General features: G+C 39.4%; 1 protein-coding gene across 2 annotated transcripts in view; it reads left to right on the forward strand.

Annotated features, from left to right (window-relative positions):
- Nucleotides 1-15579, forward strand: part of LOC143723958 (rho GTPase-activating protein 6) — a 47530-nt gene that overhangs the window by 13411 nt on the left and 18540 nt on the right. For both annotated transcript variants that reach the window (XR_013197202.1, XM_077216905.1), the window contains exons 2-3: nt 8536-8695; nt 8815-8883. Coding sequence is in view for 1 of the 2 variants with exons in the window: in XM_077216905.1 (XP_077073020.1) it covers nt 8536-8695; nt 8815-8883 (229 nt within the window). In the remaining variant the exon portion in view is untranslated. The remainder of the gene's footprint in view (nt 1-8535; nt 8696-8814; nt 8884-15579) is intronic.

Here is a 15579-nt window from a genome sequence, read left to right on the forward strand (position 1 = left end):
TGATCCTTCAGAAATCACTATAATATGATGATTTGATGCTTAAGAAGCTAAAGTGAAGCTAGCCTTATTTGATGCCATATATTGTTATCTTGTACACTGATATTCCTCCTCCACTGTCTGGAAGAGCAGTGAGCACATGTCAAGAGAATGAAGAAGTGCTGATGTGTAGTGTATTACTTAAGAAAGAATGCCATAATTTAACGTTCTGATGACATTTTTCATGCATATAACACGAGTCAGATGATCTTCGAATGATCGAGATGGTGCGACTCCTCTGAGTATCTGGTTCTGGTGTGGAGGGATTGTGCTCTATCAGACGTGATGCATTGCTAGCTTTAAAGTCTTTGTAGTTTCTGAAAGCAAAGCACACACTCGACGTCACTAGCCGCGTTTCCATTACCCTTCAAAGTGCGCGAATTGAAAATACGGCCAATGGAAACACGTCAATTTCGCTAAAAACTCGCAAAAAAGTTTTTACGCTCGCATGAGGAGGTTTTTCAGGACTTTTGTCCCACTTGAACCACGAGGAGTTTTGTGGTTGATATTAAAAGTAACAAATCCTTCCCTCGGGTCAATTTGACCCCCTTAGGAATGAATGGAATGCGAGGAATGCTTCAGTACAGATAGAAAAACCTAAAAATGCTAAAATCTAGTGGCTAGAGTCATGAAATGGCATATTATATTGTTATTTTTACACATGAGGTCTGCAAAGACACCCAATATAAGATATTTAGAGCTGAATTAAAAGGGTTATGCATGAAACTTTGAATTTAAGTTGAAATAATGTGCTTAAATTACAATTAAAGGTACAATATGCAGGATTTTTTCGCCACCAGGGGTCGCTAACCTCTTACAATAACAAAGGCGTATACTGATGACGTATAATCCACATTAAGCTGAATTATGCAGGGTTCCAGACTGCGACCAAATTGCTCGCATATGCGACCATTTTTTGAGAATGTGCGAGTTAAAATGTAATGTGGTCGCATTTGTGCGAGTGGACGCTTGAGCAACAGAACGCCGTTGTATCAGCTGCTGCAGTCCGTAACTTATGTTCAAAATGAACGAGTAGGCTACATCATGAATCCATCTTCCAAACCGTGTTTTTGACTTATTCTGAATCCCTACAGTACGCCTATAATAAGTGTTTATATTCTGACTATTTTATCCCGGGGTCGTCTCGGCTGCGGAGTCGCCCAGTGCCGGCGTGACTCGCCATAGACATTAACGGAGAGAAGTTCCGTCTACAATGTTCTTCCGCAAGACACGTGCAGTTTATTTATTGACGAACGTAGACGTCACGCGCATTGCACACTGATGGTGAAACGCGCCAATTACGAATTCACGAATTAAGGCATATAAAAATGATCTCACGAAACACAGAGCCCCTTCCTCCTACGTCTTTTCAGCGGTTATATTTTCCCCTGGCGAACTATTACTCTCATGATCGCTCGACAGAGGAAGAGGAAATTATTATTAAATGCAGAAGGTAAGGAGTGTGAGATTTCTGCTTTTTGTTACAACTATAAACTTTGATAACGAAAAATCTGTATCAGTTTATTATAACACTCTAATCTTTTAAAATGTAATGCATACATTTGAATGTTTAATGATTTTTAAAATATAGAAAGATGATAATAGATAGATAGATAGATAGATAGAATATGATTCAAATGTAAATAGATTGATTGTATATAATTCAAATGTAAATAGATTGATTGTATATAATTCAAATGTAAAATGCTTAAAATTACAGATTAAAATTACTGTCCAAAATCCATGAAAATCCTGAAATTTGGCAATGATAATTAATATATTACAGGTATTTCTGCTGCAAACCAGAAAGCCTTTGCTTGGTCCATTAAAACCACTATTCATCAGCATGCATTGATTAATCCCATGGCATGTAGCAAAAAAAAGTGCGACCAAATCATTTGCTGGTGCGACCAACTGAGAAGGTTGGTAACACCAGTGCAACCAGTGGAAAAGTTAGTCTGGAGCCCTGTTATGGATCTTGTCGTCAAGCTGATGGATCTTTTATGGATGAGTGAATACATTAATGTTTTTAACATGACTGTGGTGTGAAGCAGGGCGCGATTGCTAGCGTATACCAGCGCCACACGCAACGCGAGTCCCACGAATATAAGGGAATAAGGACATTTCATTCTACCGAACTACACGCAAGTGCTGAATTAATACTCACACAGGTCAGTTTATTAGACGAATCAAACTTGAGGTAACGCAGCGCTGTTTCACTCGCTCTAACAGTTACACTATCACACTAAACGGCATTTGAGTGTGTTGAACGTTGCTAGTTAGGTTGTGTGTTGGCTGTATGAGACTAAGTACGTTAAGCTAGATCAACATTAGAGTAACATACAGATCATATTCTAACATTTCTAATTCTAAATAACATCGATTAGTTTTATGTACATTTGCTCACCTGTTTAATAAAGTACATGCAACACTCGCGTCTCTGTCAAGTCGAAGTTAGTCGCGGACGTGGAGCTCTCGGCATCTCGAAAGATGGTGATCTTCGTTTTAGTCCTCTTTTTGTCTCAAAGTCTGCTTGCCATGGTCCATAATGTTTAAACAAAACAACAACAGCGTGAGCGTCCTGCTAGGCATAACGGCAATAACCCGGTTGTCCACGTCTGTCGCCATGGTTACTATCACAGTGCGAGCGCAAACCTGGCGGAAACCGAGGGTAACGCGGATATGACGTCATTGACTGGCGACTCCTCACCCCTGCTCACACGCCCCGTTTCCTTGCTTAAAATCGCAATTTTCTCACGATTTACAAATAGTTGGAAACATTTGGGATATTGTAAGTAATCAACTAAACAAAATATATAACATTGGCCTAGTGGTTTTTGGATATTTTACTGCAAAATTCTTACATATTGTACCTTTAATTTATTATTTATTGATCAAATCTAGTAATTTAAAGGTAAATAAAATAAGAATTTTAAAAAAATCTCCAAAAACAATTGCATTAAAAATAGAAAAAATAGGCTATTATCAAAATGAAATAAAATAAGCTTTAATGAAAAATTAAGCATAATTTTAGTGCTTCGGGTCATTTTGATCTGTGAGCGAAGGATGAGAAAAAATAAGTACATTTTATTGACTACTTCAATTCAAATTTTAAAGATGACAAGTGAAACAATTTATTTTAATTTCAGTTTATATTGATTATTTTCAGCTCAAACATTAATGTCAACAAAGCACATGTCTTTAAATTCTGTAGAAGTGACACTCTTTCCTTCATTGTCTATAATAATAATAATAATAATAGCAATTAGAAGCTGCCCATATGTTACTGTACACATTAGTGTCTATCATTCTAAACATATAATGTGTTTTAGAAGCACATTTTATGATTGAATGCTTATGAATACCAATGAAATCATCATTGAGAATAATGTGCATCGAGCAGCTGTGCCTGAGAACATTAAGAAGAACAATGGAAACAGTTTTTGTGCATTTACAGTCACCTGACGTAGAAGACGTGCTGTGTTTGGACAGAATACGAGAGAGTTCTTTATTAAATTCATAAAAGACAAAAGAATTACAGGAATACTGGATTCTAAACCTCAGAGAAACGCCACAATCACGAGCTGGAAGCAGAAATGAAGGAGAAACTATTTTATAAATATTTTATATATGAACAAAACATTTTTCTTTAATATATGCATGTGTGTGTATTTATATATACACAATAATTATACACAGTACACAAACTTTATTTTGGATGTGATTAATCGTTGCACGTAGTGCTGGGCGGTAAACCGGTTCAAACCGAAAACCGGTTTATATTTTCGTCACGATATTGATGTTGAATAATCCGTCATACCGGTGTATTTAATTACACAACGTTACGGAACGAACGTTACGCTGCGCGACACTGTTTCAGACGGACCCTTTACAGTGTTGCACTTCTAAGCAGCGACGAGTGAGAGTACACAAACAGCAGTGTCTGTTACGTTACATGGACGATGGATGCGGAGCGCATTATTGTAGCGCGAAAGTACATTAATATAATGCGCGAGTGTGAATCTCTCTGCTCGCGCGCGGAATATAATGTGCCGCGCTCTCAGATACACGCGGCTCTTGTTAAAATAGGTCTATTTTCTCTGTGTTCGCTCAGAGAATCCTGCACTTAAAACGTGTTCAGTGCAATCGCAGATCTCTCCTCTTCCCCAGCTAACAGTTTTAGGTTATAAGAACGTTTTCATAACGTTACCATTAAGTTATAAAAACGTTAACGTTATTTCAGAATGTTCTAGAGACATTCAAAATGTCCAGTTTTTTAGACGTTGTATTAACGTTATTTCTTGGTTATAAGAACTTTATTCAAAATGTTATAAGAACGTTCAATTCTCCCGTTATATAAACGTTGTATTAACATTATTTCCTGGTTATAAGAACGTTATTAGAACGTTAAGAAATAACAATTTTAGGTCATACTGGGTGGTATTCTATTCTACAATATTCACTAATGACAGTAAAATAGACCATCCTAAGTCAATTTACTGCAGTAATTCCTCTCTCAACCAGTAGAAAATGCTTTGAACACCTGATTATGCATGAAAAAAAACCGTCATAAACCGGAAAACCGGCATAATTTTGAAAAAAACGTGATATCAATTTTTGGTCAAACCGCCCAGCACTAGTTGCACGGCACTAATATTTTTCCTTCACCATTAGCGGCTAAGTTTTATGTTTTACTATATATATATATGTAGAAAATCTGAATGATAGAAATATTTGATTGTATTATTGGTCTTATTTTGAGTGTGTGTGTGTGTGTGTGTGCGTGCGTGCGTGCGTGCGTGCGTGCGTGCGTGCGTGCGTGCGCGTGTCTCTGCATCTGGGAAGGAAAAGCTCAGTGAATGTTAGACATGCACGTTTGAGATTGTCTTGAGTGGAAAATGAAATTAAAGATGGCAGAAAAATAGAGTTCGGTTGCATGTCACATTTGCTACACAGTGACTCATAATAAGGGGTTTATTTTGTGATAAAAGTTGAGAGTTGCAGTGAATAACAGCTTAACTCCTCCAGTCCTTCTGTGTCTGATTGATAGTTTACACTGTTTTATCAGGTAAAAGTCTTTAATGTTAACTTGATCATCTCAGTTTATTATAAAAATCATGCGTATGAAATATGATCATCAGGCTTTTGAGGAAGGTTTATTTGTTAATCTCTCAATCATCATTGTATTGCATTGCATTATATGTTTTAAAACTACCGAGTTTTGATCTTAAAACTAAGCATTAAATATAATCTTACTAAGACATTATAGTTTATATTAGTGTTTCATTGATTTACATTACACGCACCAGAATTTCATATAAATAATAGTATCCGCAGCTAATTGCATATTTTTGCTCAGTTTGAGGCTCTGAATAAAATTGAGCTGTTTTTTCATGAGTCATAAAAGCCTGATGAATCAAATATGATACTCCACAAAACAACAACAACACATTTGCAAACTTTTTAAAGATCTTGTACTGGTTCAATAAACTGTTACATTTAACCGACTATAATTTTATACGTTAGGCTCTACATGGTTAAAATACTTTTTCTTTTCTGACACGAAGGATCACATGACTTCAGCTGTGAGTGAGTAATTTTGTATTATTTAGAGCTTGATCACTATGACTTGTTGTATTGAAAAGACCTGCAGAAGATTCTTCAAGAGAACAGCACGAATAACTGATGTGTTTAAAGGATTCGATCATCCGTGAATGTCAGAAGGTTCTCCTGTAATTGTTGGAAAGCCTGAAACGGGTCAGTTGATTCCTGAAAGGAGCCGTAATCTGCACTGTTGTCGGACCGGGAGCCAGTTCCACTTCAGCGTGATCAAAGAGAGTTAATCTGGTCAAGGCAGATCTACAGGCCAGAGGTCAGAGGTCGTGAGGATCTGCTGTATACGTCTGTTTCCTTGCGCAATGCTGTGTGTGTGTAATTTTCCAGAAGCCACTCGCACAATTACTTACACTTAAATGGACACTAAAACATACAATATTAATGTATTGACCACATCTAATCCAACTTAATAAATTGTTATTTATTAACGATTAAGAAAATTGTTCATGATTATTGAATCGGTTGATTCTATTGTATTTATGTTCAATGAGGTGCTTTTTTCAAACACATATAATTAACGCAGTTTACTAATTTACTTCATCTGAAATAGGGATGTACTCGATTTTTTGCGATGTCTGAAATTTTGTCCGATGCCGATATATTTTCCTTTTGTTTCGAAACAACACAAAGTCTCTCTTGTGCAGGGATTATTATACAAATTATTTTTACGTTTTTTTAATATTTAATTTTTTTTTTAGTTTTGAGCAAAGATTTACTTGTCAGTGCTCGAGTAGCAAAATAATTTGCGCTTATGCTTAAATTGACGAAAACACATGCAAATGATAAAGTTTGGGGAGTCCCGTCTTCCACACTGATCGTAGGCCATCGGCCATCATCCAGCCCTGAGGTGTGTTTACACGAGTAATGCATATATGGGCATTGCGTGAAGATTCTCATGAAATTTTTTTTTTTTATTAAAGGGGTAGTATAGTGCCCTTTTCACAAGATGTAAAATAAGTCTCTAATGTCCCCAGAGTGTGTATGTGAAGTTTTAGCTCAGAATACCCCGCAGATGTGTTTATATTGCATGTTAAAGTTGTCAAAGTTGAGGGTGAGAAAAAACGCACCGTTTTTGTGTGTGTCCCTTTAAATGCAAATGAGCTGCTGCTCCCGGCACACAGGGGGCGGAGCTTCAACTGCTCGTGTCCTTTCAATGCACACAAGTCCACTGAAAACTTTTAGCCTTTTATGTTTAAAGCGGAGTCAGACAATGATGGAGAGACTCAAGAAGAAGTGACATCATGTAGAAGCAACAGGACATTTCTGAATGTTAGTTGATGAATTTATGTGGCATATGTGGAGTTATCTTCTAGTCATTGATTAGCATATTCTGTCTTGATAATCAATAAAACGTGTCCCGGGGGCGGGGTTTATGTAAATTTTAGGGTTGGCGATGTCACTAACCCGTGAAGAAGCTTGTGTAGTTTCTATCAGCTGTTTGTTGGAATCCTTAAAAAGCAAATTATTTAAAAGCAAATCTCTCCCTTTGCTCTGAACTTTGAGTGTCGTAATTGTGCAGATGTTTATGCTCAAACAGCAAGTTAGAAAAGTGAAATCATACTCAACCACCCCTTTTAAAAAAATTATACATTGCATCGATACGTCGTATCGTTAGTCATTTGATCGAAGTGTTACACCACTAGCTGTCTGTGTAAAACAGCGAAACTAACTAAATATGTTGTAGTCAAGTTTGTTTTTTCCTGTCAGCTCTATGTTTTTCTGTGCATTTTTCTTGCTGTCTTTTTTTGGCATAATTTTGTCAGATTTATACCTTTGTTCTTCGCTCATATTTTTAAAAAAAATCTGATGTTTTCCTCATTGGGTCATTAAAAACAAATATAATCCCCTCTGGACGTCACTTCTGGACACTACTGTGTGTGTGTACTTATGTTTTTGCCGTGTTTGATATAGAGTATCTCAATATTTATGTATTTGCTCTGAAATAATTTAAAAGGGTTATTTGACCATAATTTCAAACAAACATAATGGCTACTTAAGTTCAAAAGTTTAATGCAAGTAGTAAAGATAATAAAAACTAAGGCATATTTTGATAATACCTGCCAGTACAGCTGCCAGTGGTTTTATTACACCGCACAGGCTGTTAATGATTTGTGAAATTGCTAATATGTTGATGCTCTCTTTGCTTCAAAAGTGTCATATGATCCAACCAACTCTGAGACTGCTGGCTAAATTTACGTTACTAATTATTCCCAGAAACCCCTACAAAGAAAAGAGGAGTAAATCAACAAAACACGAGTGTCTGGGTTCGAATTTCACGACGATTAGCGGCGCTGCCAGAACGTCTCTCGAGATGCCAAGAGTTCTGTAGAGCTAGTCACTGCGTGTTCGCTAAATCCTGGGGTTATTCTGAGGGAATATAAAGATATCACAGCGGGATTCCGGAAGCAGAATTCCCATTCATTCTCCATGAGGTTGTTCAGTGATGATATTTGCTTCTACATTTATTCATTTGGCAGACGCTTTTATCCAAAGCGACTTACATTGCATTTCAGGTACGCATTAACATTCTAATCAGTTCTTGCTTTCCCTGGGAATCGAACCCATGACCTTGGCGTTGCAAGCGCCAACACTCTACTGGGATTTCAGTTTTATCAGGAAAGTCAAATTTGATTATCAAATCCAAAACACAGGAGAGAGATGTTCCAATCAGAGTAGTTTGTGTTCTCCAAAAATGGGTTAGAGTGTAAATTCAAATCAAATACTGCCATTAAAAACCCATGGACTAAAAAAACATGTAAAATAGCCCAATTACAACAATTTCATTGGAAATCTTCAGGTCTGCGCTCAAAAATTGAGACTTTAACTGGTTAAAGAGGCTCTATATTTAACACAATTTCTCTTTATATTTTGCGTCTTTCATAGGGAGATTTTACCTGTAAGAAAGCAACGGATCATAACCTCCACATGCAGTCGGTTCCCATCCAGAGTCTGTCGGAGCTGGAGAGAGTCCGGCTACAAGAAGTGGCTCTGGTCCGCCTGACGAAAGACTTTGATTTGGGTTGCCAGATCACCATTCCTAAAGGTACACGACTCGAACACCTCGCCCGAGTGAAGCGACATCCTGACGCCACACTTGTTTGATTGTCTTTGCAGTCGTTCTCTGTTTTATTTCTAATGTTTTGTGTGCTTTGTCTCTTCCAGATGGCCAGAAGCGGAAAAAGTCACTCAGGAGGAAGCTGGACTCTCTATCAAAAGAAAAGAGAGACAAAGGTGTGTGTTTGGTTTGTAGACGCTTGGGTTTGTAAACCGGCATGCACATCTACAAGTAAATGAGTTTTTCAAACAGATATACACTACCGTTTAAAAGTTTGAGGTCGGGAAGATGTTTTAATGCTTTTGACAGAAGTCTCGCCGACTACGCCAAAGCTGCATTTATTTGATCAAAAATACAGTAAAAATATTGAAATATTATTCCAATGTAAATCAGCTGTTTTCTATGTGAATATATAGTAAAGTGTAATTTATTCCTGTAATCAAAACTGAATTTTCAGCATCATTACTCCAGTCTTCAGTGTCACGTGATCCTTCAGAAATCACTATAATATGATGATTTGATGCTCAAGAAACATTTATGATTATTATCAGTGTTGAAAACTGTTGTGCTGCTTCAGATTTTTGTGGAAACGGTCACACATTTTATTTGTCAGGATTCTTTGATGAATAGAAAGTTCAAAAGAACAGCATTTACTTAAAATAGAATATTTTTTAACATTATAAATGTCTTTACTGTCACTTTTGATCAGTTTGATGCTCAAATTGAAGGCCATTCAATGTTTATGACAATGTTTACTTTGTGATGTTCAAAATAAGAGTCCTGATGTATTTCAGGCTTGTTGATATTTTAAAGTCCTTCATTATGCATAAAATCTAAAATGTGGCATTAACTTCAAACCCTTGTATTTGCCGTCACAGGAAGGAAGGCCGAAGAACATCAACACATTCAATATATAACTTTTACTAGTATCTGCACAATAATCTGTTTATTGCCTTTCTTCATTATTATATCAGCAAAATTCATAATGTATTGATATTGAATGTAGAGCTGGGCGATAAAACGGTATCAGTATTTATCGACGGTACACCATTATCGGTAACAATATAAAAAATGTTCGATATAGCGTAACATGGAAGTTTGTCAGGACTTTTCCAGCTCTTCAAAACTATCATATTTAAATGTTATTTTTAATGTGATGACCAAAACATTATTTGTTCATGCGTCAAATATTACCCCCATTTATACAACTAAAAGTTTCAAGATGTAGGAAAACTCACACTTATTTAAAAATATTTTTTCTTTTAATAAATAATTTTATTTTTAAAAAATTAAGGAAATTTCTCTGGCATTTCTTTCTTTTTGCTGTATAGAGAATGTACTTAACCGAGACACCGCTGTGTCTTATCGAACCGACCTTGAATTTTGGATAAAAAAACAACAACAGTGATTTCAATTCAAACTTTTCTACTTGACTTTTAAAAAAAAAAATTATAAAAAATGTCAATAATTATTGAGAAGGAACAATATGAAACATTATATCGTGATACATTTTTAGCTATATTGCACAGCCATAATTGAATGTAACAATATCAGCATTGGCATCATTTTATCAACTAAAAATAATATGCAATTCTTGTGTTGTTATTTTTTAATTGAATGTCAAGTCTATAGATTTTCCTTTTCATGCACTTCTCATTTGCTAGCACGTTTTGAAGAGCATCTTGCGCTCAAAATGTGACCGTCTGTACAAAGAGTCACATGATCAATGACACGAATTTCCTCACGTTTGATCAGTCACATAGGAATCTCAACAGTTTCTGCTTTTACTTTAAACGCCTTGTTTTCAAAGCCGGGTTTGCTCTCACACTTTGGGGCACTTTAGCTGCACTGTCTTGGTGATATATGGTGCTTTCTCCCAGAATGCACCTCTGCACGGGGTGATCCGCCTGAGCAGTCATGTGTGCATCTCTCACTCCTCCCGGATCAGTAATGTAATGTGTGCTGGAATGCAGACGCTCCCGCTGCGCTCCGGCTTCCCTGAGGAATAACAACACCAGTCCGAGACGCTCCGTTTATTTGTGCTGCCGCGCGAGTAAGGAGGGATTCGTTTGCACTTTATTAAAGGACTTTCCTGTCTGATGTTGCGAGAGGCTCGTTGTGGAATGTCACAACACAAAAATGTTTTTATAGTATATGAAACTTTCTATTATATGATATATTAAGGGCATATCAAACAAGCAAGAGCGTATGTGTGATAGTGCTAAATGAATAGGGCAGGTTTGTATTTTTTGTTCGTTCCTTCAAAACAAATTGCAGGCATTGGAAAAATTGGGTTTAAAAAGTTTATTAAAAATGAGCTAATTAGTTAAATCATGAAAAATGTAAAATTAAAATAAATAATTAAAAATAAAATGCTTAAAGTGTTAATGAGCTGATGAGAAGCTAATAATTAAATCATAAAAATGATTCAAATTAAATTCAAAATAAAATATATAAATAAATTATTCAAATCTTCCGGCGCATGCTCTGCTGCGACGACACGTCTGTACTGCTTGCCTCATGTTTCACTCGCGGTGTGTGCTTGTTGTTGTTTTCGGTTTGCGTGGTTGGTATTAGTATTTATCGCTATGGGTGAACTACACAAAACTATTTGGATTATACTTGTTATTCTTTGGATCATCACATACAACAGTTATGCATTATTACCAGAGGTACACGGCAAAAACGGACTCACCTACTCCAGGGAAGTCCTGCTCCAACTCCGGTCCTCTGTGTCCCGGTGTATTAAACCATCAAGTGTCCTTCCCACCGAAATAACAATGAGGAAAAGGGGGAAGAGAGGTGGGGTGCGCTGCAGGTTGAGAAGGCGACCCTTCAAAGAAGAAGGAAAAGACAAAGAAGCATGCATCATCGCCCTGACTGAAACCTGGCTTGACGAGGCTGTTCCAGACTCTGAGGTAGATCTCGACAGCTTCGCCGTCTTCAGGACAGATCGGACGAAGGAGTCAGGCAAGGAGAGAGGCGGAGGGGTCTGCATGTTCATAAACAACAGATGGTGTAACAACATTAAGGTCCACAACAAGGTTTGTACCCCCCAAATAGAAATGCTGACATTGTCCCTCCGTCCGTTCCATCTTCCGAGGGAATTCCCGGCGGTTGTCATCAGCTGTGTTTACATCCCTCCCAGTGCCAACACCAAGGCTGCAGCCGAGCTAGTGGCCGATAACACTAACTACATGCAAGAGAAATATTCAGAAGCTCCAGTGTTCATTGTTGGTGATTTTAACAGTTGCAGACTTGACAGTGTGCTGCCGTCATTTCAGCAATATGTGGACATTCCGACAAGGAGAGAGAATATTCTTGACCTCTGTTATGGCAACATTTCAGACTCATGCATCTCAAAGGCTCACCCTCCGCTCGGCTTTGCAGACCACAATGTTGTTTGTTTACTTCCGCGTTACAGACCGGTACTGAAAAGTAACAAGCCACAAGTCTATAGTGTCAACCAGTGGTCGGAGGACGCAATTACTCAATTACAAGGCTTACTGGCCTGTACGGACTGGGACATTTTTGATGGCAACCTTGATACGAGAATCTCTGTCATTACAGATTATATCAAATTCTGCATCACAACAACCATACCAGTTAAGACCTTCAAAAAATATCCAAACTCCAAACCCTGGATAAATCATCGTATTAATTATAGTTTCAGGGAAAAACGGAAAGCCTCTCAACAACAAGATTGGGCCTCATTAAAAAACATCAATTGTCAAATAAAATATTACATCATCAAGGCAAAACACAAATATAAAGAGAAACTTGAGCAGGAATTCAGCAACATAAACACTAAACAGGCTTTCCAAACTGTAAGAACACTAACCGGACATAATTCTAGACCCAAACTAACACCAATAACAGATCCATCATCTTTTGCAGAAGAACTGAACATCTTCTACTCACGGTTTGACACCAAAGACTGTTCAGAGGAATGCAAGGCCCTACTGGCAAACCTTCCAGCCCCCGAGCCTGCACTCTCTGCTCCTTTTGCAGTAGAAGATGTGAGGTTGAAACTGAGACAGTGCAAAACAGGCAAGGCTCCGGGACCAGACGGTATCCAAGCGTGGGCGCTGAGAGAATGTGCTAGGGAGCTCTCTCCCATTCTTCATTCAATCTTCACGGAATCCTACAAGACTGCCTCCATACCCACCTTGTGGAAAACATCCACCATCATACCAGTGCCCAAGAAACCCCGCCCATCTGAATTAAACCATTATCGGCCAGTTGCACTCACCTCAATAATAATGAAGTGTTTTGAAAAACTAATCCTCAACTCTATCCTCCTAATGGTCGGACCACAATTGGATCCTTTACAATTTGCCTACAAGGCCAAAAGGGGGACTGAAGACGCAGTGGCATGCCTTATTCATTCCCTACTACAGCATCTTGAATCACCCGGGAGTTCTGTCAGACTTCTTTTTATTGACTACAGTTCTGCCTTCAATACTACCCAGCATCACCAGATGATAAGAAACTCCAACATCTCAACGTTCCTTCAATTCTCATCCACTGGGTATTCAGCTTCCTCAGTGATAGGCCACAAAAAGTCAGAGTGGACACTGTGACGTCCCCCTCCATTATTACCAACACCGGAGCCCCACAAGGTTGTGTACTGAGTCCATTTCTGTTTACTTTATACACTAATGACTGCACCAGCCCCTCATCTGCTACCATCGAGTACTCTGATGACACTGTTGTTCTTGGTCTCCTCAATAACAAAACCCCTGTTTCAAGCTATCAAGACTCCATTTCTCATCTCACACAGTGGTGTTCGAATAATTATCTTCAACTGAATGTTACAAAAACAAAAGAAATGCTGATTAACACACCAAATGGGAACAGCACAGCCCATAATGTCACCCTCAACTATACATGCATAAATAATGTAGTTGTTGAAAGAGTGGAGTGCTTCAGATACCTGGGACTCACTCTGGACAGTAATTTGAAGTTTGATCAACATACTACAGACACTTTCAAACGCTGTCAACAAAGACGATCTGCTATCCGCAAACTCAAATCCCTTTCGGTTGCTCCCCACCTTTTGCTGCTGCTCTACAAAAGCATAATTCAACCTGTTCTTCTCTACTGTTCAATTTGTTATTTCAACATACTTACCGTGACCAATAAGAGCAAACTTACACGCATCACAAAAAACGCCTCCAAAATAATTGGGCTTCCCACCCCTAACCTCGCTGACCTCAACAGGAAAGCCATTTTACCGAAGGCACAAAAAATAGTCAAAGACATCAGTCACCCGCTCAACAGATTCTTCACCCTGCTACCATCAGGACGCAGATACAGATCCCTGGTCTGGAAACGAGCTCACTACAGCAGGAGTTTGATTCCATCTGCCATAACACTACTGAACAAAAACACCAGCTAAAGTACGTCTTGGGTTTTTAATAATGGACAGCATGTTTGTTAAGTATGTGTCATGTGTGTGTATTGTGAGGTTGTGTACGTACAGATGGTGGAAACAAATTTCCTGAAAAGGACAATAAAAGGAATCAATCAATCAAAATTACATTTGAAGTGTGTGTGTATTCCTCAGATTCAGAGGCGCAGGGGTTCAGCAAGTGTGTGTTTGTGTGTGTGTGTGTGTGTGTGTGTGTGTGTGTTCCTCAGACTCGGAGGCGCAGGCGTTCAGTAAGTGTGTGTGTGTGTGTGTTCCTCAGACTCTGAGGCGCAGGCGTTCAGTAAGTGTGTGTTTGTGTGTGTGTGTGTGTTCCTCAGACTCGGAGGCGTTCAGTAAGTGTTTGTGTGTGTGTGTTCCTCAGACTCAGAGGCGCAGGCGTTCAGTAAGTGTGTGTGTTCCTCAGACTCAGAGGCGCAGGCGTTCAGTAAGTGTGTGTGTGTGTTCCTCAGACTCGGGGGCGCAGGCGTTCAGTAAGTGTGTGTGTGTGTGTGTGTGTGTTCCTCAGACTCGGAGGCGCAGGCGTTCAGTAAGTGTGTGTGTGTTTGTTCCTCAGACTCGGAGGCGCAGGCGTTCAGTAAGTGTGTGTGTGTGTGTGTTCCTCAGACTCAGAGGCGCAGGCGTTCAGTAAGTGTCTGTGTGTGTGTGTGTGTGTGTGTGTGTGTGTTCCTCAGACTCGGAGGCGCAGGCGTTCAGTAAGTGTGTGTGTGTGTGTTCCTCAGACTCGGAGGCGCAGGCGTTCAGTAAGTGTGTGTGTGTGTGTGTGTGTGTGTGTGTGTTCCTCAGACTCGGAGGCGCAGGCGTTCAGTAAGTGTGTGTGTGTGTGTGTTCCTCAGACTCGAGGCGCAGCTGTTCAGTAAGTATGTGTGTGTTCCTCAGACTCGGAGGCGCAGGCGTTCAGTAAGTGTGTGTGTTCCTCAGACTCGGAGGCTCAGGCGTTCAGTAAGTGTGTGTGTGTTCCTCAGACTCCGAGTCGCAGGCGTTCAGTAAGTGTGTGTGTGTGTGTTCCTCAGACTCGGAGGCGCAGGCGTTCACTAAGTGTGTGTGTGTGTGTTCCTCAGACTCGGAGGCTCAGGCGTTCAGGAGGTGTGTGTGTGTTCCTCAGACTCGGAGGCGCAGGCGTTCAGTAAGTGTGTGTGTGTGTGTGTTCCTCAGACTCGGAGGCGCAGGCGTTCAGTAAGTGTGTGTGTGTGTTCCTCAGACTCGGAGGCGCAGGAGTTCAGTAAGTGTGTGTGTGTTCCTCAGACTCGGAGGCGCAGGCGTTCAGTAAGTGTGTGTGTGCTCCTCAGACTCGGAGGCGCAGGCGTTCAGTAAGTGTGTGTGTGTATTCCTCAGCCTCGGAGGCGCAGGCGTTCAGTAAGTGTGTGTGCGTTCCTCAGACTCGGAGGCGCAGGCGTTCAGTAAGTGTGTGTGTGTTCCTCAGACTCGGAGGCACAGGCGT

The sequence above is a fragment of the Siphateles boraxobius genome, unplaced genomic scaffold, assembly GCF_051911475.1.
Source record: "Siphateles boraxobius isolate OS27281-9 unplaced genomic scaffold, OSU_SipBor_1 7, whole genome shotgun sequence".
NCBI lineage: Eukaryota > Metazoa > Chordata > Actinopteri > Cypriniformes > Leuciscidae > Siphateles > Siphateles boraxobius.